Source organism: Ruditapes philippinarum, unplaced genomic scaffold (assembly GCF_026571515.1).
Source record: "Ruditapes philippinarum isolate M1 unplaced genomic scaffold, ASM2657151v2 ctg3443_1_1_1_1, whole genome shotgun sequence".
Classification (NCBI taxonomy): Eukaryota; Metazoa; Mollusca; class Bivalvia; order Venerida; family Veneridae; genus Ruditapes; species Ruditapes philippinarum.
In genome coordinates, this window is record NW_026857227.1 from 114,191 (window position 1) to 141,754 (window position 27,564).

General features: G+C 33.0%; 2 protein-coding genes across 2 annotated transcripts; one reads left to right on the plus strand and one right to left on the minus strand.

Moving 5' to 3' along the window:
• Positions 1 to 499: 499 nt before the first annotated feature.
• LOC132749118 (protein adenylyltransferase FICD-like) lies at positions 500 to 4,138 on the minus strand. The gene is made up of 2 exons (XM_060738803.1): positions 3,791 to 4,138; positions 500 to 2,376 (listed from the first exon to the last, which is right to left on the minus strand). Exons 1-2 carry the CDS (start codon positions 4,074 to 4,076, stop codon positions 1,280 to 1,282), a joined length of 1,383 nt encoding a protein of 460 aa, XP_060594786.1. The 5' UTR covers positions 4,077 to 4,138; the 3' UTR covers positions 500 to 1,279.
• LOC132749117 (ATP-dependent RNA helicase DDX51-like) lies at positions 4,139 to 27,564 on the plus strand (the record flags this gene model as incomplete). Its single annotated transcript, XM_060738802.1, is given in 14 exon segments — positions 4,139 to 4,273; positions 8,700 to 9,414; positions 11,459 to 11,609; positions 14,231 to 14,376; positions 14,963 to 15,079; positions 15,577 to 15,638; positions 16,180 to 16,288; positions 17,204 to 17,338; positions 20,110 to 20,359; positions 21,663 to 21,748; positions 22,308 to 22,423; positions 22,733 to 22,849; positions 24,601 to 24,766; positions 27,430 to 27,564. Coding segments are annotated over 14 exon segments (2,328 nt in total), but the record flags the coding sequence as incomplete, so codon positions are not given.

The window sequence follows — 27,564 nt, forward strand, 5'->3', positions numbered from 1 at the left end:
ATAAATACCAATCCATTTAAATCATCAATAATTGTACATACAAACACCATCCTTAAAGAGACAGTAATCTGGTCTAATAAAGCCATGCACAAAGAAACACACAGTATTATTGCACTTAATACATGTAAATTTAAATCCATAAATATTATGGGATATGAGGACAGGTTGGATAGTCTCCCTTGTATCAGTCTGTATATACATTTGTATATATATTATACACCAACAAAAGCATGTTATGATCTATTTTGCATCAAAATAAATTTATAGAAACCAGTATGTAAGAATTGATTTACAAAATACGATATCTTTTACCAGGTAATTGTAAACAAAAATTCTGTAAGTAACAAAGGGTAAACATTGTTTGCACTAGAATGTATTCAAACATATATTAATTATATTTAAAGAAAAGAAAATGAATTAGAAATCTAATTACAGCAATATATATATATATGTATCAAATGTATATATACAAATGCAATAATGTATTAATGATGTATTAATATGTGCATGTATGTAACGATGAACTGTAAATGTTCAAGTTAGATAAATAAATTTTCTGGGTTTTTTTGGTTCCAGTGACCTTACCCTATACTTTTTACGAAGTCTTATCAACTTTTTAACTAGCACTTATACAATCAGGGTGTTCTCTAGCCATGAAATCCTGAGGGTCATGTTGACTAAGTAGCATGTATCTAATAAACACACTGAGAAAATGGTTTGATGTGGTTAAACAATAATAATATAAATGCAAGAGCAAGTAAAATGAAAATAACTTTCCCAAAGAAAATTAAGTAAACAAAACAATTACAATACATTCATATCAGAGGTAAACAATTTTCCTGAATATCATACTAGAACTCAATATTTTCATTAAGAGTCAAGTACACCTGAAGGTTTTTCTTTTAGTAAGAGCTACAAGCTTTCCCATTTTGTATATATACTATATTATAGTATTTAGAAATAGTTCAAATACATCAACAATATTTGCAGCACCTCCTCATCTTTACACATGCTACGATTTTCATTAAACATTAAATTAATACAACTCAAATGCAATAAAAAAAAAATTGCTTTTCTTTAACGTCAAAAAATCTCAGCTGAGTCCCTTTAAGACCAATGTAGCACTTAAAAGACCAGGGCTAGCAGTTTAAAGACCCGGGCTAGCACTTTAAAACATAAACAACAGTCATTGGATGACTCACATTAAAATATCACAATAAGATATATTATAACAGATAGCAAAATAAATAATAATTTTATGTGATTAATTTCCCTAACATCATGGTTCGGCCTCCGCATATATAACACGCGAAGGTTTTGTTTTATTTGGTCTCCAGTTTGATATTTCAGGTAAAACTGATGCTGCATTTTCTACAGATGCTAACAAAAACTCGTCTAACGTTCTTTCAGTGCTCTCTGCTATAAATCTAATAAATGCTCTCAGATCTCCGAGGTTTCCTTCATTTAAAGTTTCATAATATCGTGCTCTATCTTCCACTTTAATAGTTACAGGCGGAAATCCTGCCTGCATTAGAATTAAGTTCATTAACAATCTTGAAGTTCGACCGTTTCCATCGTAAAACGGATGGATATAAACTAATTTGTAATGAGCTAAAGCTGCATACTCAACAGGATGTAAACTTAAAGCTTCTTCTGTATTTAACCAATTGATAAAATCTTCCATTAAAGCCGGCACGTCTTCCGGTGGTGCCGGAACAAAATCCGCAACAAAAACTTGTGTTTGTCTCAATCGTCCACCTTCAAGTGGGTCAACAAAACCTAAAACGCGTTTATGTATTTGTAATATATCCTCTAAAGTTATAGATCCAATGCGACCTAATAAGGTATTATTCACGTAACTTAGCGCAGCATCTAACCCAAGCACTTCCTGTTGTTCAACGAGAGATTTACCTCCAATAGCAATACCTGTTTCAACGATCGAACGTGTCTGTGCCAAAGTTAAAGTGTTTCCTTCTATTGCATTTGTGTGAAATATATGCTGATAATATGCTTCGCGTTTTTGTCTCCGTAAACCAGGATGATTATTCGGCACTTTGTACAATAAACTCAATTTCTTATCTATTGCATTATACATCCTTTGATCAATTTCTTCTACTAAAGGCAGCACTCTTTTTCTATTCTCCAATGCTTTTGAATGTTCAGGATTAAGTAACAAAGCTTTACTATACAATTGTTCAGCTTTTGCTATATCATTCTCATGATGTTCAAGAAATTCACCAAAAGCAGTTAGAATATCAGCATGAGACGGGTCAAGGTTCAACGCATGCTGAAATAGTTTCAAAGCCTTATCATGTTTTCCTTGAGCTTCCATATCCATGGCAATGTTCATGGCTGTCACAGCTTCCTGTTTTACCTCTGTAAATAGAAAATGGAATGAGCCATTAAGTTCTTTAGTATCAAAGTGAAACAAGAAATTATCCCTTAAAGGAACTCCACTGAGGTTTATAAGGCTAAAAACATAAAATTTCAATTTTTTTTCAAATAGATCGACACAAGCTGTTTAAAACAGAAATATAAATAAAATATAACTAAGAATTATACATTGAAAATCATATGTTTGTGCTATTCATAATAATTCTCAGTCCGATTTGAAATCTCAAAACCTCCGAGGAGTCCCTTTAACCTGCTGAATTTTGTAAATGGACATTTCCACAAAAGTTTCGAGTGCTGAAAATTCAAAAATTTTCCAACATTCAAGAGATAACTTTGTCCAAAATCATTGAACCACGACCAAATTCGAACTTGAACTGCTTAATATTTCTAAGATGTATCTTTATGTCAAATTTGAGTTGAATGTGTACACCATTGGGGAGGTAATGAGGGGAAACTAAAAATTTCCTTCTCTTTTTCTCAAAGTGAAAGGGGGCATAACTTTGCCAAAAATCATTGAACCATTACCAAATTCAAACTTGACCTGCCCATATCTTTAACAAATTCATATATGTCAAATTTGAGTTGAATGTGTAATACCGTTTGGGAGATAATGAACTGAAACTGAAAATATAATATTATTTTCAAAGTGAAAGGGGCATAACTCTACCAAAAATCATCGAACCATGATCAAATTCGAACTTGACCTGCGCATTCATTTGTCATATCCATATAGTAAATTTGAGTTGAATATGTATAACTAGATCTATTTGGGAGATTATGAACAGAAACTGAAAATTTAATATAATATTTTCAAATTGAAATGGGCATAACTCTTGTCAAAAATCATCGAACCACGACCAGATGCGAACATGACCTGCGCATTCCTTTGACATATCCATATGTTAAATTTGAGTGAATGTGTGATACTTTTGGAGAGATGAAAATTTCATCAAGGGGCATAACTCAGTCAACAATAATCGGAACAAATGATAACCAAATTCGAGATTGACCTGTATTTTCTCATGATATATCCATATGTCAAATTTGAGTTGAATGTGTGCAACGGCTACTATGATAAAGAAGGGAAACTGATGATGACAGAATGACGGAACAGGGGTATCATTCCCAGCCATTTTATGGTGGGGGCATAAAAATGTGAAAGAAGCCATATAGCTCAGTCAGTAAGGTCATGGAATGGTATATTCATTGGTCAATAGTTGTACGTTTTTTCTGACCCTGTGACATTTGACACCCAAGGGGGTACAGTGTGTGTTAATTAAAGCTTTAAGTTACTTTATTATGTCTTTAACGTCTGTCTACCTGGACTAAATGCATTGGGATTTTTCTAACCCTGTAAAAGTGAAAAAAGCAGACAGAATGCTTATAAAAATGAAACCTGAATTCTGTGGCATTGTTTGTTGTCTCGTTCGTTTAACGACAGATGTTCCCGTAGTTGTCAAAACTTTTGATGACGTAATCTGGTTATTTCCATCAAAAACAGAAACTAGGATCGCCGGCATGTATCGATATGTCATAAAATATGCTACTGTTAGTCCAGACAACATGAAAATCAATTGGAAAGACAAAATAGACATTTTGTTCTCTGATACTTTTTTAACTACAGGCCCCATTGGACCAAAAGACGGACTGACAGACGGAACTTTCTTCCTACAAGTTATCATGTTGTCAAAACTTAGGTCAAGGTTACGTTAGCCGGAAGCTCATTTGGCAACGTATGATTGGTCAATTAATCCCGGAAATGCCTCGTTTTGAAATCAAAGATGTCTGCGCCCATGGCCAAAACATGTCGTTTTAAACTATTTTAAGATTTACGTCTTTACATACGTCAAATAAACATGTCACTCTTTGCCGTTGAAAGGTAATCATAGGGGTTTACTGGACCAAGTAATTAGCCATTGTTTTTTTTATGATACTCTAGATAAAATTTGTAGCAAGACACTTCACCCTCCAGACACTTCACCCCTCAAATTTTGAAGACACTTAACCCCTTAAGACACTTCACCCCCCAAAATCAGTAAGACACTTCATCCAATTTTTTCTAAAATAAGCCATAAAAATTCTTTTATATCATGTGTTTATTTTAATTACAGTGCCAAACAAGAACTGGTACTGAAAATTTCGCTGATAGGTATAGATTTCTATATATTTTTTTTCTCTTTTTTTCTTTTTAAATTTACACAGTCATGTAGTCTATAGCGGGGCAAGCCAAAGCCGTAATATGAAATTAGGCAAAGCCTATGAACAGGGAAGTCGTTAAAAAAATCGTTTAATTCTTTCCATTTTAAAGGTGTCATTCGATATTACATATACACCGCTTCCGTTTTCACTGGGAACACTCGACGATTATTACTAATCCGAAAAGTTGAGATTTGTTCCGTTATCCGAATACCCCGCCTATTATCATTGACATACATTGTAAATGGCGGCGCCCGACTAGAACTGACACTGAAAATTTCATTGATAGGTATAGAATTCTATATATTTTTTAATTGTTTTTTATTTGATTTTCTTTTAAATATTCACGTGTAGTCTATAGCCGGGCAAGCCAAAGCCCGGACGCGCTTCGCGGGCCCGGTCTTTGACTTCCCCGTATAATCATATTTTTATTTTAATTTGCAAGTAATGAACCTAGATAAGCTAATGTCACAAATTTATTTTCTTACAACATCTGAACTGCCCATTTTACAGAATGAATGAAAGTTATAGCTGACTATGTCATATTATTTTAATATGAAATTAGGCAAAGCCTATGAATGGGGAAGTCGTTAAAAAAAAAATTCCTTTAATTTTTTTTCCGTTTTAAAGGTGTCATTCGGTATTTCATGCACCGCTTCTGTTTACACTTGGAACACTCGACGATTATTATGTATCCGAAAAGTTGAGATTTGTTCCGTTATCCGAATTCCTTACCTATTATCATTGAGTTACATTGTAAATGGCCGCGCCAGACTAGAATTGACACTGAAAAATTCATTGATATTTGGGACATACGATCATATATCCCAGTTGATAGGTATTGAATTCTATTTATTTTTTTATTGTTTTTTATTTGATTTTATTTTAAATCATACAATAGTAGTCTATAGACGGGCAAGCCAAAGCCCTGGGCCACAAATTCTTTGACTTCCCCATATTAATATTGATTCATTCTCCCATTATAATCTGTATTATATACCAAAAAAATGAATATTGTTATATTTGGGTATTTTGTGCTGCCGGTCCAAAATATATTAGGGTATTTGTACATCATTGATCAGACACTTCACCCCAAGCCAGTTTTTGAAGACACAGCACCCATCAAAAAAATGCAAAGCCTCAAAGCACGCTCGATTTTCTTATACCATGAAATAGCATATAATAATTGTTCATTTTTGTTTGACATTTACCGTTTTAAAAGTGTCATTCGGTATTTTATGCACAGATTTCATTTATTCTGGTTCCCTGTGACCTGTCCTATTATTGTTCCAATAAAAGTAAGCAGAACACCAGTCTACGCATTCATTTTCAATCAGAATTCCTTGGCTTGTATCGTTATTTTGTAATTCGAAAAGTTGCGATGTGTCAATTACAGTACTTCTGACAAAAGTTTTCAGATCCATTTATATCTATACCAAATTACAGTCAACTTGGCCCCAAGTTAACCCGGCCTCAAGTCAATTTTGCCCCACATTTTTATTTGTGGCAAATAACTAATAATAAAAATAGGGCCAGGTTGACCAGATATCAGATTGAATTGGGGCCGGATTGACTAATTTAGGGCCGGATTCACTTGAGACCGGGTAACGACTTGTACCGTCTATACCTTATTAATAACAGCGAATTTTTCACTATCATTTCTTGGCACCGTAACTCAATGATAAAAGGCTGGGTATTCCAACAATAAACCAAACTTTTTGACTTACAAGGTAACAATAGGAGCCAAGTAATGCTGGTTGACAATGGATGCGTAGACTGGTCTCCTATGGGAATTATAGGACAGGGAACCGAAATACATGCAAGCAGTACATAAAATACCAAATTACAGATTAAAATGTAAAATAGACCATGAACAATAATTTTACCAACTTCCACATTCATAGGCTTGCCTAATTTTGGTTTATGAAATAAGGTGCTACCTATGACACTTTTTAGCTTGACTGCACGAAATATATGAAGAGCTGTCCTACTTGCCCCGGCTCCCGTGTCCAGATTTCAGATTAATGTTTTGGTGCAGTAAAATATTTCCACTATAACTTTTTCATTACTTAAGGTATCAACTTAAAACTTCAAATATATGGTCCTTATCATCAGCCACATCTTAAGTGACAAGGTTCATAACTCTAGCACCAATATTTCTAGATTTATTTCCCCTTGAATGTAGAATTTTCCGAAGAAAATATTATTTTTTACGGTTACTTCTTTATTTCTAAAGGGATCAACTTCATACTTCAAATATATGTTCCTTATCATCAATTACATCTTCTGTGATAAGGTTCATAACACTAGCACCAATATTTTCAGATTTATCTCCTCTTGATCTTAGAATTTTCCTTAAAAAATATCATTTTTTACTGATTATGCTTTATTTTTTAAGGGATAAAGTTTTTACTGTTACTTCTACAACTACAACTTACCTGTAGTAAAATGAACTCTTGAAATTTTAGTACATCATTTTTGGATCTTCATATATCTATCAACAACAAGTCTATTCACACGAAAATCACTGATAAAAGGATGGTTTTGACTTTTGTATAGTTAACAATCATGTCCCGACTGTAACTTTGTCTTGCATTGAGGGATTTTTAAATAACTTGGCACAAATGTTTATCTCATGACAACATTGTGTCGAGTCCAAGAACCACATCCTTTATTCAAAGGTCAATGTCACACTTATATTTTGCTATCACAATTACAGGTTATAGGTTATATAGGTACCCACATTTGTGTACGGACTATAACTTTGTCATGCATTGAAGAGTTTTACGATAACTTGGCACAAATGTCTACCACATCAAGATGATTGGCTATACATATCATCAGCTAAAATTGGTTGTATTTTTGGCTTGTAGATTAAAATATCCCACATGACCCCTGGGTTAATCTGTAGGCACATATCATATATGTTGCTTCAGATAAAAATGAAAACCCTGTAATACACATGCATGGGTATTGCCACTGTTGTGTATATATGTATTTTGCAGCTGATGTTAACTTATTATGGTCAGTTCATTCTTTGTTTCCCACTGTCTAGAATCTACATATTAAAGCAGCACGCCTCCAGATTTATGCTTATTTTTATGAAAATTTTGAAATTGAAATTTAAGGTATTAGCACCCTAATGCATTACCTCCGCTTTGAAGAGTATTCAAATAGGCTAGAATTACTGTTAACTACATTGAAAATGAGGGCCATGGGTTCAATCCCCAGAAGGGTCAACTTTTTTTTTCTTTCTTTTTTTTCTTTTAACATTATTTATGTATCTCTCATGTCCCATATGGAAAGAAAAAAGTGTTTAATTTTGAATTTTTTATTTATATAGGTATTTATTGGCTAAATTATGCTAAATCTAGTAATAAATATGGTACCTGACATTTTCAAAGTGTAATATAATCAAAACTAGACGGTAAAAGTATTTCATATTTTACAAGATCAACCAATATACTTTTTTAAAAATTTAGGGAAACTTTGAAAACAGGCACTCATTTGGGTAAATTTTAAGAATTTTTTGAATTAGGCTCCCTAAGTAGAAAAATGGTCAGACATGTGGTAAAAATGGGTGGGGTAGGGTAACATTTTTATACAGATTTCATAAATTTTAAGTAGAAACCATAATTTTGCTTATGTGGATTGTTAGCTGAATGGTACTATTTGTTTCTTACCAAAAATTCATGGGAAAACATTTTTCATTAGAATGTTATTGCAGATTATTTAAAGGTTCCTCATTTCTAAAAAAGGGCCCTCATAACATCCTAGCTTGAGTTCAGAAAAGTGGCCATAACTTGATTTCCGTACGGTAAACTTTGTTTAAATTTTGCATACAGGTGTACTTTAAGGTATACATCTGACCTATGATGTCAATTCTTTAGTTCCTGATAGCAGCGCCCATTAGGGTCCTAATACCTTAATGTATAATTATAATATATAGTAATCAAAAGCAAGCAATTTATACAATTTCAATGTCACTTATAACCCACGATAATTACAAAAAAGGGTCAAAATATTTTTCGCTCATTTGGATGCATGCTGCTTTAATACATTTATGGTATTTAGAGTTTGTTCTTTAATAAGTATTATGGATATTTTAGGTACCTTGGAGATGAATCAGAAGAAGATGTTAATAAGAACCAAGCGTCAGATATTCTAGAAAAGTTGCAAAAAGAGGCAAAAGCTAGGAGAAAGAGTCTAAAGAAAAAAAATGACACAAACGATGTTAATAATGTTACTACAGTGACCATATCAGAAGAAAGTGAAAATGAACATGAGGAATTTCATGAACAGAAAAAACAAAAGAAGAAAAAGAAAGCTAAAGAAAAAGGAAAGGACAAAGAATTAGAAATATCTTTAGAAATTCAACTTGAGGAGAATGATGACTTAAATATTGTGAAAAAGAAAAAGAAGAAGAAAAGGAAACATAGTGATACAGGTATTGCAAATGGTAGTGTTGGTACTGATGAAACAGAGTATGACACACCTTTGAAGAAAGGAAAACTTGGAGAAGAAACAGAACAAGTTGAGAGTGAAACTAACAAACATGTTAAGCACAAAAAACATAAAAAACAAAAGCACAAACATGGTTCAGATCTTGATGAAGAGGGAGATGCAATAGTTAATGATATGGACATAGATGTAGAAAAGAACATTGCTGAAAATGATATTACTGAGGTTGACGAGAAAGTGGATTCTGAAGATGAAGTTGATAAAGATGAAGTTGACAAACGGCCATATGTGGGAACAGAAAAAGAGACAGAGATTGGAGGTTTTACTGTCATTGGAAACGTTCGTCCTGCTCGATTAGAAAAGGTAAATTTTTGTAATTCTGACATTTCTTCATCATTAAACATCTTTGTCAATTAGTGACCTTAATAGGGCACTAATTGATGATAGAAATATAAGAAGTTCTCAAAGTATACTATACATGTAAATGCTACATATGCTGTATAAATGACGAAATAAACATTGCTTATTTAAGAAAAAACATCGGCCTGAGAAGTGTATATCGGCTATTTAACACCGGTTTGGAGTTTTGATGCGCAGGAATTGACCACGAAGGCCGTAGACCTGAGTGGTTAATTTGCTCGCATCGAAACGACAAAACCGGTGTTAAATAGCCGATATACACCTCTCAGGCCGATGTTGTTTCGATTCTAACACAATAAAATAAGGAAAATCACTAATGTTATTTTTCAAGCGGAAATAACTTCTGGTGCCAGTCTTCGTATAACGCTGTTCGATTTTCGCACCTTACTGTTGTGTAGAAATTATTAAACAAAAGAAATAATAAGAAAAAACGTTATTTTATCAAGTTTTCAACAATAAAAACTTACGTCGTATTGTGAGTGTCCCATTTATCATTCTTGTATGTATGAAATAACGTCAGCTTGTTTATGAATGAGTTGTTTACTTAGGATGACGTCAATGCGCTGCTTATACGGATTGGCGCCGTTTTGTCAAAATATTTATTAACTGATATGGATCTAATATGTGGCGTTAGTGTATGTAAGATATTATTTCGGTATTGTATGAAAAGAAAACATTATACGAACTAAAAATATAAAAAAAAATGCTTTTTATTGTTGCTTTAAAATGCTTTGTAAACTATACAATCGAGGGTGAAAACAAAACAGCGCATATACAAGTAGTCCCTTACCGGTGTTTATTGGCAGTTTAACACCAGTTTTTTTTCCTTCTTTGTCTATCGTGACAAAATCACGTGAGTGTTAGAATTCATATTATTCATGTTGCTGAGAACAATATGAAGGAAAACCTGGTTGATGTAATCAAACACATGTGTATGTTACTTTGTACATGTACAGGGATAAGGGATTATTTTTGGCTTATTTTATAGCCCTGCCCCATATTCGGTCATATTCCCAATTAAAAATAGTATATTTTTCCTAATCCACTGGAAAAAATTCCCAATTGAAAGTTAAGAACAAAATAATATCAAATTCTAAAATCTTTGAAAATAGGGCTTCTCTACTATTTTAGAGCTTAAATGTTAAATATGCCATTCCAGACAGTGATTCTTTGCATTCAAGTTATCACTGCAAAATTTAAGTCATGCATTTTTTCCCAATTTTGAACAAAACATTGGGTCATGTTCCCAAATCCTGGGAAAAAAAACCTGATGTAGTGTTACTTTGTACATGTAATGTCAGAAGAATTTGACACTGGAGGACAATCAGAAGGGCCCTCATTTCACAATTGTTGTGGCTGAATTCGGCCTTATTCCCTGCAATCCAATCTCAATTAATATAAGTTACAGTGATGGAGTCAGATTTGACTGTAAAATTTATTCAAATGTGATTTGTGAACCTTTATACATTTCTTAAAATTATGGTTATATTTTTCTTCAGTTTTCTTGTATAACCATTTATTCTAACACGAACCGCATTTTTTCCCTATTGAATATAGAAGAACCAAAAATGCAATAAAATCACTGTTGACATTCTATATTAAGATATGTGACGTAATCATTATACATGTGACGTCACATACCAGAAAAAAATGAGTGGAAAATAATTATGGAAACAAATCAGGCACAATTTTGCTTTATATCAGGTACGGCAGCATTTATATATTGATGTCGTGTTAGAATCAAAATGATATATTCAAATCCATGATTTTATCGCTGGATAACATCACTGTTGGTTGTTCGAACGCATCATTATATCACTCGGGGCTATGTCTTCGTGATATAATTCCTCGCACCAGAACTCCAAACAGTGATGTTATTGAGCGATAAAATCACTGTTTGGGATATATTATTTCTTAAATAATTTATTTATTCATTAAAGGCATGCCTCTTAGATAATAGGCATGAATTGATTTTTTTATTTTGTAGGTGAAGCGTGTATTACCAGAATGGTTGTCAAGTCCAAGTATTATATCCTCAGATTTGGGCTCAGATAAATTACCTATCTCAGACATGCCAGGCCTAGCACAAGATCTAGTAGAAAAGCTGAAGGAAAATAAAATTACCCATTTCTTTCCAGGTTTAATATTTTTACTTATTTACACATAATATTAATCAATTTTACATCAATTTTATTGCAGTCATATTTAGGACTGTAAGACATGTAAGAGTTAATTGAAATTAAATTAATAACTAAGAAGAAAGAAAGAAAGAAAAAACAAACAAATAATGAAAATAAATAACAATATAATTATTTGTGATATAACTTCATATAAGATGAAAATCAGTTTCCTTTAAATTTATTTAAATGCAGGTTTAAAGATATATAATGCTCAAATTTGATATAAGACTGTAAAGACAATATTGATAGTTGCTACAGTGTTTTTGTAAAAATTATAAGAATAAATATGTATTGACTTCACACATAGTATATCTTTAAAGTTTACACACTAATAGGTGGTATTTAATAGTGTCATTATACCCCCAAAAACGAAGTTTGGGGGGGGTATATAGGAGTCACCCGGTGGTCGGTCGGGCGGTTGGTCGGTCGGTCCAGACGTCCGTTGCATTTTCCTTGTCCGGAGCATAACTTGAAAACTAATGGTTGGAATTCAATATAACTACATACAATGGTCAAGCACATTGAGAGGAAGTGCAGTGCACAAGAACCATAGCTCTATCATGACTAATTACAGAGTTATTGCCCTTTGTTACTTTTCCTTGTCCGGGGCATAACTTGAAAACTACTGGTTGGAATTCAAAACAACTTCATACAATTGTCAAACACAATAAGGGGAAGTGCAGTGCACAAGAACCATAACTCTATCTAAAGTATTTACAGAGTAATTGCCCTTTGTTGCTTTTCCATTGCTTTTTTTTTGTCCGTTGCATTTTCCTTGTCCGGAGCATAACTTGAAGACTAATGGTTGGAATTCAATATAACTACATACAATGGTCAAGCACATTGAGAGGAAGTGCAGTGCATAAGAAACATAACTCTATCTTGACTAATTACAAAGTTATTGCCCTTTGTTACTTTTCCTTGTCCGTGGCATAACTTGAAAACTACTGGTTGGAATTCAAAACAACTTCATACAATTGTCAAACACAATAAGGGGAAGTGCAGTGCAAAAGAACCATAACTCTATCTAAAGTAATTACAGAGTTATTGCCCTTTGTTGCTTTTCCATTGCCTTCTTTTTTTTGTCCGGACCATAACTTGAAGACTAATAGTTGGAATTCAATATAACTACATACAATGGTCAAGCACATTGAGAGGAAGTGCAGTGCATAAGAACCATAACTCTATCTAAAGTAATTACAGAATATTGCCCTTTATTACTTTTCCATTGCTTTCTTTTGTCTGGACCATAACTTGAAGACTAATTGTTGGAATTCATTATAACTTCATACAATGGTCCAGCACATTGAGAGGAAGTGCAGTGCACAAGAACCATAACTCCATTTTGACTTATTACAGAGTTACTGCCCTTTGTTCCTTTTCCTTGTCCAGAGCATGACTTTAAAACTACTGGTTGGAATTCAAAACAACTTCATACAATGGTCAAGCACAATAAGTTAAAGTGCAGTGCACAAGAACCATAACTCCATCTTGACTAATTACAGAGTTATTGCCCTTTGTTACTTTTCCATTGCTTTCTTTTGTCCGGAACATAACTGGAAAACTTATTGTTGGAATTCATTATAACTTCATACAATGGTCAAGCATATTGAGAGGAAGTGCAGTGCATAAGAACCATAACTCCATCTTGACTAATTACAGAGTTACTGCCCTTTGTTACTTTTCCTTGTCCAGAGCATGACTTGAAAACTACTGGTTGGAATTCAAAACAACTTCATTCAATGGTCAAGCACAATAAGGGGAAGTGCAGTGCACAAGAACCATAACTTCATCTTGACTAATTACAGAGTTATTGCCCTTTGTTACTTTTCCTTGTCCAGAGCATAACTTGAAAACTACTGTTTGGAATTCAGTACAACTTCATACAGTTGTCAAGGTCATTCAAAGTAAGTGCAGTGCACAAGAGCCATAACTCCATTTTGACAAAATACAGAGTTACTGCCCTTTAATACTTTTCCTTGTCCGGAGCATAACTTAAAATGTACTGGTTGGAATCCAAAACAACTTCATACAATGGTCAAGCACAATAAGAGGAAGTGCAGTGCACAAGAACTATAACTCTATCTTCAGTATTTATAGAGTTATTGCCCTTTGTTCTTTTTCTTTGTCTTCTTGGACTTATTACAGAGTAATTCAATTAAACTTCATCAATGGCCAACCACATTGAAAGGAAATGCAACATACATGAACCACAATTATCTTTAATTGCCCACAACCATAACTCTATGTTTCAATTCTTTTACAAGGTATTCTGTTTCTAGTAACATCCTCATTTCCGAAGCAGACTTGTGGGGGTATTAATCACATTTAGTGATAGTTCTAGTTAAATTTTTTTTAGGAAAATACCAACTTAAAATGATTAGTAATAGAGAGCACAGCTTCACAAACATACTTTATTAATTCCTTTATCTAAATTAGACATATTCAGTAAGAATTTATAGTTTTCAGTAAATTTCTTTGATGAAAATAATTTACTCCAGGATGAGCATAGTATATCTTTAAATATTTGTTAAGATTCAAATATTTCTCATGTTTCTTATATTTTGTTTATTTTTCAGTCCAGAGACATGTAATTCCTGCCTTACTGGAGTCCAGCAGTACAGGTTTTCATATAGGCAGAGCAGGGTACCGACCAAGTGACATCTGTGTATCCGCACCAACAGGAAGCGGAAAAACATTAGCTTTTGTTCTACCAATTATTCAGGTATTTTTTCATCACCAACACCTTCATTTTGTTTTGTTAATTATACATGTAATAGGTAAATAAATAATACGTGATACTTTGTTAGTATCAGTAACTGTTTGACATACGAAAACATATTTGAAAGATAAATGAAAGTTAAATATATGATAATATGTATAAAAATAAAATGCTCATGCATGTATGAAAGTGAGTTACAAATGGTGTAACAGAAGGAAAGGCAGATAACCAGTTTATTGTAAATATATCCAGTGTTATTGTCATGTGACACAGGGTCACAGAAGTTTTACTTTGACACATCAAGAAAAACGTTTTATCGAGGTTTGACTCATAGAAGTTCTTCTGTAGATCAAAATGACCCAACATAAGCATGTCAAGGTCAAGGTCTGGATCCATGCTGGTCGCAAACCCATTATGTTGGTTTTGTCATGACGCGGCTAATATTTTGGTGTAGAGAATTGGAGCAAAGTGAACAAACTTTGTTTTGTAAGCTATGTTTTCTTTTCAAAGCAACCATGTAAAAAGTATATTTTATTGTAGCCAATTGAAACAATGTGTACTAAATTTCTTATAAATTATTTCTGTACAGGGACTGAGGTCAAGAGTAACATGCGAAGTTCGAGCCCTAGCAGTGTTGCCAGTGAGAGACCTAGCAACCCAGGTATTCAAAGTCTTCCAGACCTACTGTGAAGGTACAGATCTGAAGGTATGATTCTGTAAAATGCTGTGTAGGTAAAAAAAATTAAGATATTTTCCTTGAATATCAGGCATTTTACAATTTTACATGTTTGCAGTAAATTTTACTCTTTACCTATATAGAACTTCTGAAAATAAAACTAAATTTTAAGGTTTTCAGGGATGATGATATTTAATCTTTCAGTTAGCATAAAGGTGAAATTCATTCTGCCTTTTGTATGTGTAATAACATGTAGTTTGTCAACTCATATATAGTCAGGGTTTTTTTGTTGTTGTTTTTTATTTTTTTTGTAAAGTGTTTTTTTCTCACTCTTTTGGAAACAGGTCTGTTATGTTTTAATTTGGAAAAAAAAACTCATGAAATTGGTGAATTTATAGATAATATAGCCAAAATATGGATTTTCTGGGTACTATTTTGAATGCAAAAAATTAAAAAATTAATGTTTTAAGTCTCTTCACCCTCATTGTAGCTTCTTTAAATAAACATGTTTTTTTTTTCATTAACAGGTTGGTTTGATGATTGGTCAGAAGACATTGCTTGCAGAACAACAGTCACTCGTCAAGAAAAGGTTTGTTATTAGAACTTTGTAGAAATGTGAAATATCCAATTCTTTAAATATTTTTTTTTTAGGTAAGGAGGCTTATCTGAACAGATGAGCTAATAGGGTCAAATACAAGAGGGTATAGTATTATAAAGGTTACGTGACATATGTAAAAATAGATCGACAACAGTGATTTTATTCACAGGGACCTGGCACAGTGTTGGGGAAGAGAAAAAAGTAATTCTAGAAAAAATATATACACTGTATATATAATATATAGACTATATACATGTACAATATAAATATTTTTTTCTAGAATTACTTTATACACTACCCCAACACCGTGCTGGGTGCCTGTGAAATTTTGTTATATATTTACACACAAGTTTGGTCCTTCTATGTTCAATAGGAATGTGTTAGAATATATACAATCATTTTCAATACCCTATACTGTAGATGTAATTTTATACTATAGTAATACATTCACATTTGTAGTTGTTTCAGGTGGTATCATGATCTGTCATATAAATACATGTATATTTATACAAGTATGTTTACTGTATCCTAGGTTACAAGGATATCACAGTATGGTTGATATAATTGTTGCAACCCCTGGCCGTCTTGTTGACCATATTAATCAAACAGAAGGCTTCAATCTGGGACATCTTCGATACCTGGTTTGTATCTAGATTAACTTTTTTACAATTTAAAGAAACACTTATAGAAAAAGATTATATCCCTCTACCCCTGTCCTATGGTTTTTCTCCTCTTAAAGCTTGTACATGTGGTTACATGGCAAAAGTAATGTAAATGCGACTAAAACCACAAAAAAACTTGAAATAAGTAGAAAAATAGTTTGTTTTATGTGTAATAATTAAATTATTTTTCACTTGTGAAGACCAGATCGTACATTTTGGCTTATGGCCTCGCGACTCATGAAAATGTTGCGGCTGATGTGCACTGATTGAAAAATATTTTGATCATGCATGCAAAGCAAACAGATATCGTTTATTTAATGTCAAAGACACATGATGATACATTACAGCTCACCATAGGCTTATTCTATTATACTTAAATTTACTCAATTAACTTCTGTTTTAAATAATATTTCTTGATTTCGGTTAACATGTCTTATTAGTTATCTAAGGATTGCGGGCCGTATGGGTTTAAACCTGATCAGGGGCAATACGTTGTTTCCTTGAGCATGAAACTGTATATTCATTACTTAGTACTGGTTGGTGCCAGGAACGGATTCTAGAGTGTTTAAATAAGCTTATAGCTTCCAACACAATCGAACTAAAATACTTTCGTATAAATTTAAAATATGAGTCGCGTCATGATAAAACCAACATAATGGGTTTGCGACCAGCATGGATCAGACCAGCCTGCACGTCCGCCGATCTGATCAGGATCCATGCTGCTCGCTATCAGATTCTCTACTTGTTATAGTGTTTGTAAGCGAACAGCATGGATCCTGATCAGACTGCGCTGATGCGCAGGCTGGTCTGGATCCATGCTGGTCGCAAACCCGTTATGTTGGTTTTGTCATGACACGGCTCAATTTTCTTTGATATGCTCTATATAATCTACAGGTGATAGATGAAGCTGACAGAATGATGGAGGAGATAAAACAAGATTGGTTGATCCAGGTAGAGAACTCCGTGTATAGATGTCGTCCCCGGCCGGGACCTCTTACCGCGTCTTATTGTCAGAGGATGGAAATGCCAGTAATGTTTATACTTACATGTTGTATTCTTTCACTTTAATGTTTTACATAAAGAATGTTGTACCTCAAATTTAGAGGTAAATAAAGAAATATATTATGACACATCAGCAGGGGCTTAGTGTCGGGTGATTTATTTATCAACTGGTTTCAGTTCTACAGTGAACCTCGAGAGTGGCTAAATGATTAAAGCGTCAGACTAGTCATCTAAGGATTGCTGGCCTCATTTGATTAAATCCTTTCAGGGGCAAGCCTTTTTTAGCTCACCTGTCACAAAGTGACAGGGTGAGCTTTTGTGATCGCTTTTCGTCCGGCGTCCGTCCGTCCGTCGTCCGTCCGTAAACTTTTGCTTTAAATGACATCTCCTCATAAACCACTGAGCCAATTTCATCCAAACTTCACAGGAATGTTCCTTTGGTGGTCACCTTTAAAAATTGTTCAAAGAATTTAATTCCATGCAGAACTCTGGTTGCCATGGCAACCGAAAGAAAAATCTTTAAATATCTTCTTTTAAACAACCCTAAGAGCTAGAGCTTAGATATTTGGCATGAAACATCTTCTAATGAGTGTCTACCAAGTTTGTTCAAATAAAAGCCCTGGGGTCAAAATTGGCCCCGCCCCCGGGGGGTCATTGATTTTCCCTATATGCATATAGTAAAAACTTAAAAGATCTTCTTTTAAAGAACTGTAAGAGCTAGAGCTAAGATTTTTGGCATGGAACATCTTCTAGTGAGTGTCTACCAAGTTTGTTCAAATAAAAGCCCTGGGGTCAAAATTGGCCCCGCCCCGGGGGTCATTAATTTTCCCTATATGCATATAGTAAACACTTAAAAAATCTTCCTTTAAAGAACTGTAAGAGCTAGAGCTTAGATATTTGGCATGAAACATCTTCTAGTGAATGTCTACCAAGTTTGTTCAAATAAAAGCCCTGGGGTCAAAATTGGCCCCGCCCCAGGGGGTCATTGATTTTCCCTATATGCATAAAGTAAAAACTTAAAAAATCTTCTTTTAAAGAACCCAAAGAGCTAGAGCTTAGATATTTGGCATGAAACATCTTCTAGTGAATGTCTACCAAGTTTGTTCAAATAAAAGCCCTGGGGTCAAAATTGGCCCCGCCCTGGGGGGTAATTGATTTTCCCTATATGCATATAGTTTAAACTTAAAAAATCTTCTTTTAAAGAACTGTAAGAGCTAGAGCTTAGATATTTGGCATAAAACATCTTCTAGTAAATGTCTACCAAGTTTGTTCAAATAAAAGCCCTGGGGTCAAAATTGGCCCCGCCCCAGGGGGTCATTGATTTTCCCTATATGCATATAGTAAAAACTTAAAAAATCTTCTTTTAAAGAACTGTAAGAGCTAAAGCTTATATATTTGGCATGAAACATCTTCTAGTGAATGTCTACCAAGTTTGTTCAAATAAAACCCCTGGGGTCCAAATTGGCCCCTCCCCAGGGGTCATTGATTTTCCTTATATGCATATAGTAAAAACTTATAAAATCTTCTTTTAAAGAACCCAAAGAGCTAGAGCTAAGATATTTAGCATGAGACATGTTCTAATGGGTGTCTACCAAGTATGTTCAAATAAAAGCCCTGGGGTCAAAACTGGCCCCGCCCCGGGGGTCATTGATTTTCCTTATATACATAGCAAAAACTTAAAAATCTTCTTTGAAAAAACCCAAATAACTAGAGTTTAGATATTAAGCATGAAACATCTTTAAGTAAATATCTACAAAGTTTGTTCAAATAAAAGCCCAGGGGTCAAAACTGGCCCTGCCCGAGGGGTGTCATTGTTTTTTACTCTATGTGTATAGTAAAAACTTAAAAAATCTTCTTTTAAAAAACCCAATGAGCTAGAACTTAGATGTTTTGCATGAAACATCTTCTTATGGGTGTCTACCAAGTCTGTTCAAATAAACAAATAAAAGCCCTTGGGTAAAAATTGGGCCGGGGGGGGGGGGGGGGCTATATACAGGTGAGCGACCTCAGGGCCATCATGGCCCTCTTGTTTCCTTTAATAAAAAACTTACACTTATTGTTTAGTACTAGTGAGTACCAGGAATTGAATGGACAGTGTTACAATAAGTTTATAGTTTCCAACAATATTGAATTACAAATAAAAACATATGAGCTGCGTCATGACAAAACAAACATAATGGCTTTGCGACCAGCATGGATCCAGACCAGCCTGCGCATCTGCGCAGTCTGATCAGGATCCATACTCTTTGCTATCAGTTTCTCTACTTGTTATAGATTTGTAAGCGAACAGCATGGATCCTGATCAGACTGCGCGAATGCGCAGGCTGGTCTGGATCCATGCTGGTCGCAAACCCATTATGTTGGTTTTGTCATGACGCGGCTCATATTAACTAATGCGCCTCCATCAAATGTACCTGTAAGTAAAAGTAGTCTTTTGAAAGAGAAAAATGTTGTTAACTTTTTTCAACAATTTTTGTGAAAGTGAATTGGTTAACAATATAAGATTTGTAAAACTATTGATGATTATGTTGGTAATATTCACAAAAATTTAAAATTAATATTCCACATGTCCGCATGTAATTACAAGTAGAATTTAAGAGAACTCTATGCAGAACAAGTAGAGAAATGTTGTCTACACATTGGATCTAGAAACTACTTGTCCTGCAGAATGAGTGACTGAAAATATTTTTTTGATGCCCGATTCAGTATCATACAGTTGTACATAAAAAACAATAATTATTATTATAAAGTTATTCAGTCTCTTGAAATATTATTACACTTTTATTTCTAAATTACAGTTACAGAAACTTCTATACTCCGCAACTTTGTCACAGAATCCTGAAAAACTTCAACAGCTGAGTCTGTTCCAGCCAAAGTTGTTTACATCTGTTGTCAAAACTGGAATAAAACCATCACAGTCTAAAACATTCAACGAAAGACAGGACAGTGGAGATAAACTGGCAAAGAGATCTGTTGATAAGGAATCTGACAATGATGCTGATTTAGAGAGTGACTCAGAAACAAATAATGTTGACAATAAACCTGAGGGTAATATATTTAAGAAATAATATCGGTCTTAGCGTTGTTAATCAGCGTTGTTAATCGGCTATTTAACACCAGTTTGGAGTTTTGATGCATAGGAATTGACCACAAAGGCTGTAGGCCTGAGGGGTGAGTTTTTTCGCGTTAAAACGACAAAACCTGTGTTAAATAGCCGATAAACACGGCTAAGACCGATATTATTTCAATTCTAACATGATAAAATAAGGAAGATTGTGTTTACATCAGTGCCCCTTTTATCATTCATGTATGTATGAAATAACGTCAGCTTGTTTATGAATGAGTTGTTTACTTAGGATGACGTCATTACGCTGCTTACGGATTGGCGCCGTTTTGTCAAAATATTTATTAACTGATATGGATCAAATATGTGGCGTTAGTGTATGTGAGATATTATTTCAGTATTGTATGAAATAAAAAACATACATTTGTAATAAGAACTGAAAATATAAATAAAATTTCTTTTTATGGATGCTTTAAAAGGCTTTGTCAACTATATAATAGAGGGTGAAAACATAACAGACGCATATCCAAGTAGTCCCTAACCAGTATTTATTGGCAGTTTAACACCGTTTTTATCCTTCTTTGTCTATAGTGACAAAATCACGTGGAGTGTTAGAATAGATTATTCTCCTTTACTTTTTTTTTATTTTTGTTGAATAACTCATAATTGATGGATTCTTTCAGTGGCATAATTGTGTTTTTAATTACTGGTCGGGCAAAACTATTAAATAAAAAATTGATAGAATAAAAGGAATAACTGTTTTATCTTAGTGACAAGAACTCGTACTAAACATATCCTAAATAGAAACCTATTATGTACTGCTATACAAATTTATTTTCATAGGTGTATTGAAGTACATACATCAAAAAAACGATACATTCAGCCGAGTTTTAATCCATACCAATGAAACGAAAGTTGAATATTTACGGATAGCCGATATATTGGAGATCGTTATAAAAGTGTAAATTTTCTGTACTTTTATCTAAATTGGGATGAAGAAATGAGTTCCTTATAAGCGATAATTCCTTATAACCGTGTTCGCTATAACCGTATGTTTTTATATGAAATAAAGAAGGGCAAAATTGGGGCCAAAATAATTTGTTCCTTATAACCGGATGTTCGCTATAACCGTGTTCGCTGTAAATGAAGTTTACTGTATTTATCACCATATATCTGCTGCATGACTAATGCGGTAGGGCTATTTTGCATATTGTGACCTGTTTTTTGGCAATTGATGTTTTTAATGTTGTTTCCATTCAGTTCAATAGAAATGATTTTATTATGTAGGTGATGCAAATAGCATTGAAAATAGCAAGACTGTCGAGAAACCTGGTGACTTTGTGGGTAAATACGCAACCCCATCTAGCTTATCAGTAAGTTAATTGTCTGTTTGTAAATAAATGTGGTAGACAATTTGTAATCATTACCAATTTATGTCATGTTTTTAAGCCATTACCAAGTATGTAATGTTTTAAGCCATTACCAATTCATATGTAATGTTTTAAGCCATTACCAATTCATGTCATTTTTAAGCCATTACCAATTCATTTCCTATTATTCTTATGTCCTATGTTTTTAATGTCATGTTTTTAGCCATTTCAATTCTTATTGTGTACTTAACTATTAATCAACAATGCTGATTTTATCCATTAAGTATTTATGTTTGATTTTAGCTTGTGACCTTTTATGTCCTATTAAAGCTACTAAGCAATTATATCTGACCTTGAAGAAGAAATAATGCTTATATTTCTTAAAATTTGTTTTTAATTGTTATATAAATATATATTAATTGAGAGTTTTAGAATAACCAAAGAAAGATTGGAATAAAGTATAAAGTTTGGATAGTTCTTTCAATGTATTTGAACTGAATAGGTATTTTACAATGGTCATGATTATTACCATTAACAATGATAAAAGTTCTTTTTTATACAGGAATATTACATAGAAACGACAAGTGGTGAAAAACCATTGATTATACTACATCTTCTTCATCATCTTAAGTATAGAAACATCCTTTGCTTCACAAATTCTGTAGAGTCAACACACAGGTAATTTACGACAATTTGTCAGGGCTTTAATTCAGGCAGGTTCATTTCCCATTACTGGGGCATTAAATTTTAGAGTGTTACAAAAACTAAACCGGATGACTTTTCCTTTGATATTTGATTTTGTGTATATACATTGCAAATTTTTATGTTCATTTAGTTAATGGAATGATTATCTTAGATATTTGATTCTGTATACAAAATGTATTTACATTTTGTAAATTTATATTGCAGATTATTTATGTTAATTTTAATGAATGGAATGTTTTTCTTAGATATTTAATTTATTTATATTTGTATATTTTGTCACAGGTTGTTTATGTTAATCAAGTTATATGGAGGGATTGAGGTCAAAGAATTCTCCTCTAGTATACATGTAGCACGCAGAAATGCTATATTGAAGAAATTTGAGGCTGGCAAAATTGATATGTGAGTTAAATATTGTAACATTATAATTTCTATTTGACTATTTGAAGTGAGTCTATTTTATAAGGTGTCAGCTTTTGGTCCATTAACTGCCTCAGATTTTGCATAAATTTTAATATTTCATATGTTTAAGGGTTTGTATGAAATTTCATAGCTTATTTAACCATTAAAGGAATTCTGTTGGAATGTCATGCATGAGTTTGTTATTATTGTGATAGATGCAATATGATGATAATTAAAGACATCTTACTTAATAATGAATATTTACAATATCTAAATTCTTAATATCTTACTTTGCAATATCTAAATTCGTTATATCTAAATTAACAATATTTTTATTCACAATAGCTAAATATACAATATCTAAAATCACAATATCTAAATTCGTTATATCTAAATTAACAATATCTTTATTCACAATATCTAAATTCATTATATCTAAATTAACAATATCTTTATTCACAATATCTAAATTAACAATATCTTTATTCACAATATCTAAATTCATTATATCTAAATTAACAATATCTTTATTCACAATAGCTAAATATACAATATCTAAAATCACAATATCTAATTTACAACATCTAAAGTCACAATTCCAAAATTCTCAATATCTAAATTTCCAATATCTATATTTGTCATATATCTAAATTTACATTATCTGAAATTTACAAATCTAAATTCACAATATATATTAAGCCACAATATCTTAATTTACAATATTCAAATTCACAATATTAAAATTCACAATACAGTCAAACGTGTATTAAGCGACTGCGCAAGGGAAACACCCAAAACTGTCGCTTAAGGAAATTGTCTCTTAAGACAGCATGATATAAAAGTTAAAATTTATAAATGACATCTTTCTTATGCGGTAGGAATGTTTTTCAACTTCATTTTTATATAAATGCTAAATAATTAGTACGCCCTGATAATCTAATTGGATGCAAATGTAAAAAATAACTTTCTGATATTAATTGACAAAACGAGGTGCAAAACAGTTTTGATCCATTACGTACATGTTTGACATTTTTTCCAGAATTTGTTAACTTCTCCGTTGTTTTTCCTTGTCTCCAACACAAAAACCATATTAGTGAAGATGTTTTCTGTTGTGCATTTTTTTCATTTGAAATAAAAAAAAAACTACATCTAATTGTTACGATAAATTTAATTGCTGATCAAGTTAAAGGTCAATTCAATGCAGTCTAAGTGTCAACAAGTGAAGCGTATACACCATCTCAGTAGGGGCTGAGCGTTGCATTGTTTATCCGATATTATTGGATAATACACATCACACGTATACTTAACTTCATTTGCATATGCTAAAACGGTTTGGGAAATAGAGTTTTTCACATGTTTATTGGTTGTGGTTTGATTGTTGACACTTGTGACATTACAAGGCGGCGTTTTCTAAAAATACAATTACTTGGCAGGTAAAAGTGGTTGTTTAATAAAAAGCTTTATCTTAATTAGGTGACTAATTAGCGGTCGCTGGTCACGTTGAGCAAAAGTCGCTTAATACATTAAAGATATAGAGAGAAAATGATCAGGGGGGATTTAAAGTGGTTGTTTAAGACAAAAGTCGCTTTATACACGTGGTCACATGGGCAAGTTAGACCGTATAATTATTCACAATATCTTAAATCACAATATCTAAATTTACAATATCTGAAGAAGATCAGAAATAGTCTTAAGAAGTTAACATTTTCTATCAATGCCATAAATTAATTCTATATTTTACCTGTTTATAGCCTTGTGTGCTCAGATGCCATGGCTAGAGGAATGGACATAACAACAGTGAAATATGTAATATCTTATGACCCACCCTCATACATACAGACTTACATACATCGTATTGGTAGGACAGCTAGAGCTGGCAAGGAAGGGTCTGCATTTACTCTATTACAAAAGAAAGAGGTATGGAAGTTTGAAATTTATTTTGAATGGTATTATTGTTTGCTATGAATTAAAAAAAATACAATGTACTTTGAATTATATTTGTCTATTGACTATTATCTATTTGCAAGATGCAGAGATTGTTTCTTAGGTACAGATATTGTTTGTTAGTGTGTACATGCATATCTAGGATACTTGTGTACATGCATATCTAGGATACTTGTGTACTTGCATATCTAGGATACATGCATACATGCATATCTAGGGTACTTGTGTACATGCATATCTAGGATACTTTGTGTACATGCATATCTAGGATACTTGTGTACATGCATATCTAGGATACTTGTGTTCATGCATATCTAGGATACTTGTGTACATGCATATCTAGGATACTTGTGTACATGCATATCTAGGATACTTGTGTTCATGCATATCTAGGATACATGTGTACATGCATATCTAGGATACATGTGTACATGCATATCTAGGATACTTGTGTTCATGCATATCTAGGGTACTTGTGTACATGCATATCTAGGATACTTGTGTACATGCATATCTAGGATACTTGTGTTCATGCATATCTAGGATACATGTGTACATGCATATCTAGGATACATGTGTACATGCATATCTAGGATACATGCGTACATGCATATCTAGAATACACGTGTACATGCATATCTAGAATACACGCGTACATGCATATCTAGAATACACGTGTACATGCATATCTAGGATACTTGTGTACATGCATATCTAGAATACATGTGTATATGTGTACATGCATATCTAGGATATATGTGTACATGCATATCTAGGATACATGTGTACATGCATATCTAGGATACATGTGTACATGCATATCTAGGATACTTGTGTTCATGCATATCTAGGATACTTGTGTACATGCATATCTAGGATACATGTGTACATGCATAATTAGGATACATGTGTACATGCATATCTAGGATATTTGTGTACATGCATTTCTAGCATACTTGTGTACATGCATTTCTAGGATACTTGTGTACATGCATATCTAGGATACATGTGTACATGCATAATTAGGATATGTGTGTACATGCATGTCTAAGATACTTCTGTATATGCATATCTAGAATACATGTGTACATGCATTTCTAGCATACTTGTGTACATGCATATCTAGAATACATGTGTACATGCATATCTAGGATACATGTGTACATGCATATCTAGAATACATGTGAACATGCATATCTAGAATACATTTGTACATGCATAACTAGGATACATGTGTACATGCATATCTAGGATATTTGTGTACATGCATTTCTAGCATACTTGTGTACATGCATATCTAGGATACTTGTGTACATGCATAATTAGGATACTTGTGTACATGCATATCTAGGATACTTGTGTACATGCATATCTAGAATAAATGTGTACATGCATATCTAGAAAACATGTTTACATGCATATCTAGGATAAATGTGTACATGCATATCTAGAATACATATGTACATGCATATCTAGGATATATTTGTATGTGTTACGGCTGTCCTATTGCATTTATAGTGGTTATTTAACGTTATGTTAAAGGGAGTATTGAAAAGGCACACATATATTTGTATCGTCTGTAATTATAAGAACGTATGTATTAATTAAATAAAGTTTCCTTTTTAAAGGAAAGGCTTGCACAGTTGTGCCTTCATCCCAACCCTTTAAAATTGTTTTTTTTTTTTTTGGTTTCAATTTATTATCACATTTTTTTTGAATTACGGTATTTGTATATCATAAAGGTTATTTAGTTGGTTTTTTTTTTTGGAAACCGAATATTTTTTGTAAAAACCGATTTGAATCTATTCTCTATTGTATAAACTAATAAAGAAAATGATCAATCGTAAAAATACTAACGTGATACTGAAGGAAAACAAGGGTGCACATTTCATTTCCCCTTTTTCGCAGCAAAATCATTCCTTTGCTTTATAGACAAGTAAATGCACTAAAATACTTCGTTACGTGGTACCAATTAATAAGCATGTATCAACTATGTTACACGATCAGCACGTGGCAAGTCTAATGATATGCATGGGCTATTTTTAGATTACCTCACCAATAAGTTGAATTGCGTTCAGTAGATCTAAATATAACTTGATCATAGTGATTTGGTAAGCAGGACCACCCTTTGAAGACGGAATACTACTACAGTCACCATTCTCTATTGTATAAAACAGACAAAAAACAATTATAAAAGAAACTAACTTTTGCGTCTTGAAAAACAATTGAAACGGAACAATTTTGTTTATAATTTATTACGGTTTAAACCGATAAATCAAGTAAAAATAGAAATCCTATTTATATAAACAAACTGGGATTACCGAAGTAACTAAAATAGCTTAGATTTCCGTAATATTACTTCGTCTGATTCCGCAGTATGACGGAATCGCCCAATTGTCACGATTGCAATCGAAACTACATCGGCTATTATCATTAATCCGAAGAATGATGGAAAAGGCCGAAAAGTTGCGATTGGCACGATTGCAGCTGGTTTCCCGTTCAATCATGCACCAACAGATGTAAGCAGGAAACCACCTAACCGGAACAAGTTTTCCAAATGAAACGGCTGCAAGCCAAAAATGGGTTAAAATTATATTGTAAAAAACTAGAAAAGACTTTCATTTTGTTTGTTTCAGTTTTTCCACTTTAAGAAGATGGTAAGAGAAGCCGGTAAAGGTACATTACGACCTTTGAAAATCTCTAAAGATGATGTTAAACCATTACTTCCAAAATATGAAGAAACATTAAAACAGCTCAGTGATACTATAAAG

What these genes read in the sequence shown, in the direction of transcription:
- LOC132749118 (XM_060738803.1), bottom strand. Translation starts at nt 4,076, where the DNA reads ATGATAACTTGTAGGAAGAAAGTTCCGTCTGTCAGTCCGTCTTTTGGT. An exon ending in AACAATGCCACAGAATTCAG is followed by an intron (nt 2,377 to 3,790) that starts GTTTCATTTTTA and finishes TTCTATTTACAG; the next exon opens with AGGTAAAACAGGAAGCTGTG.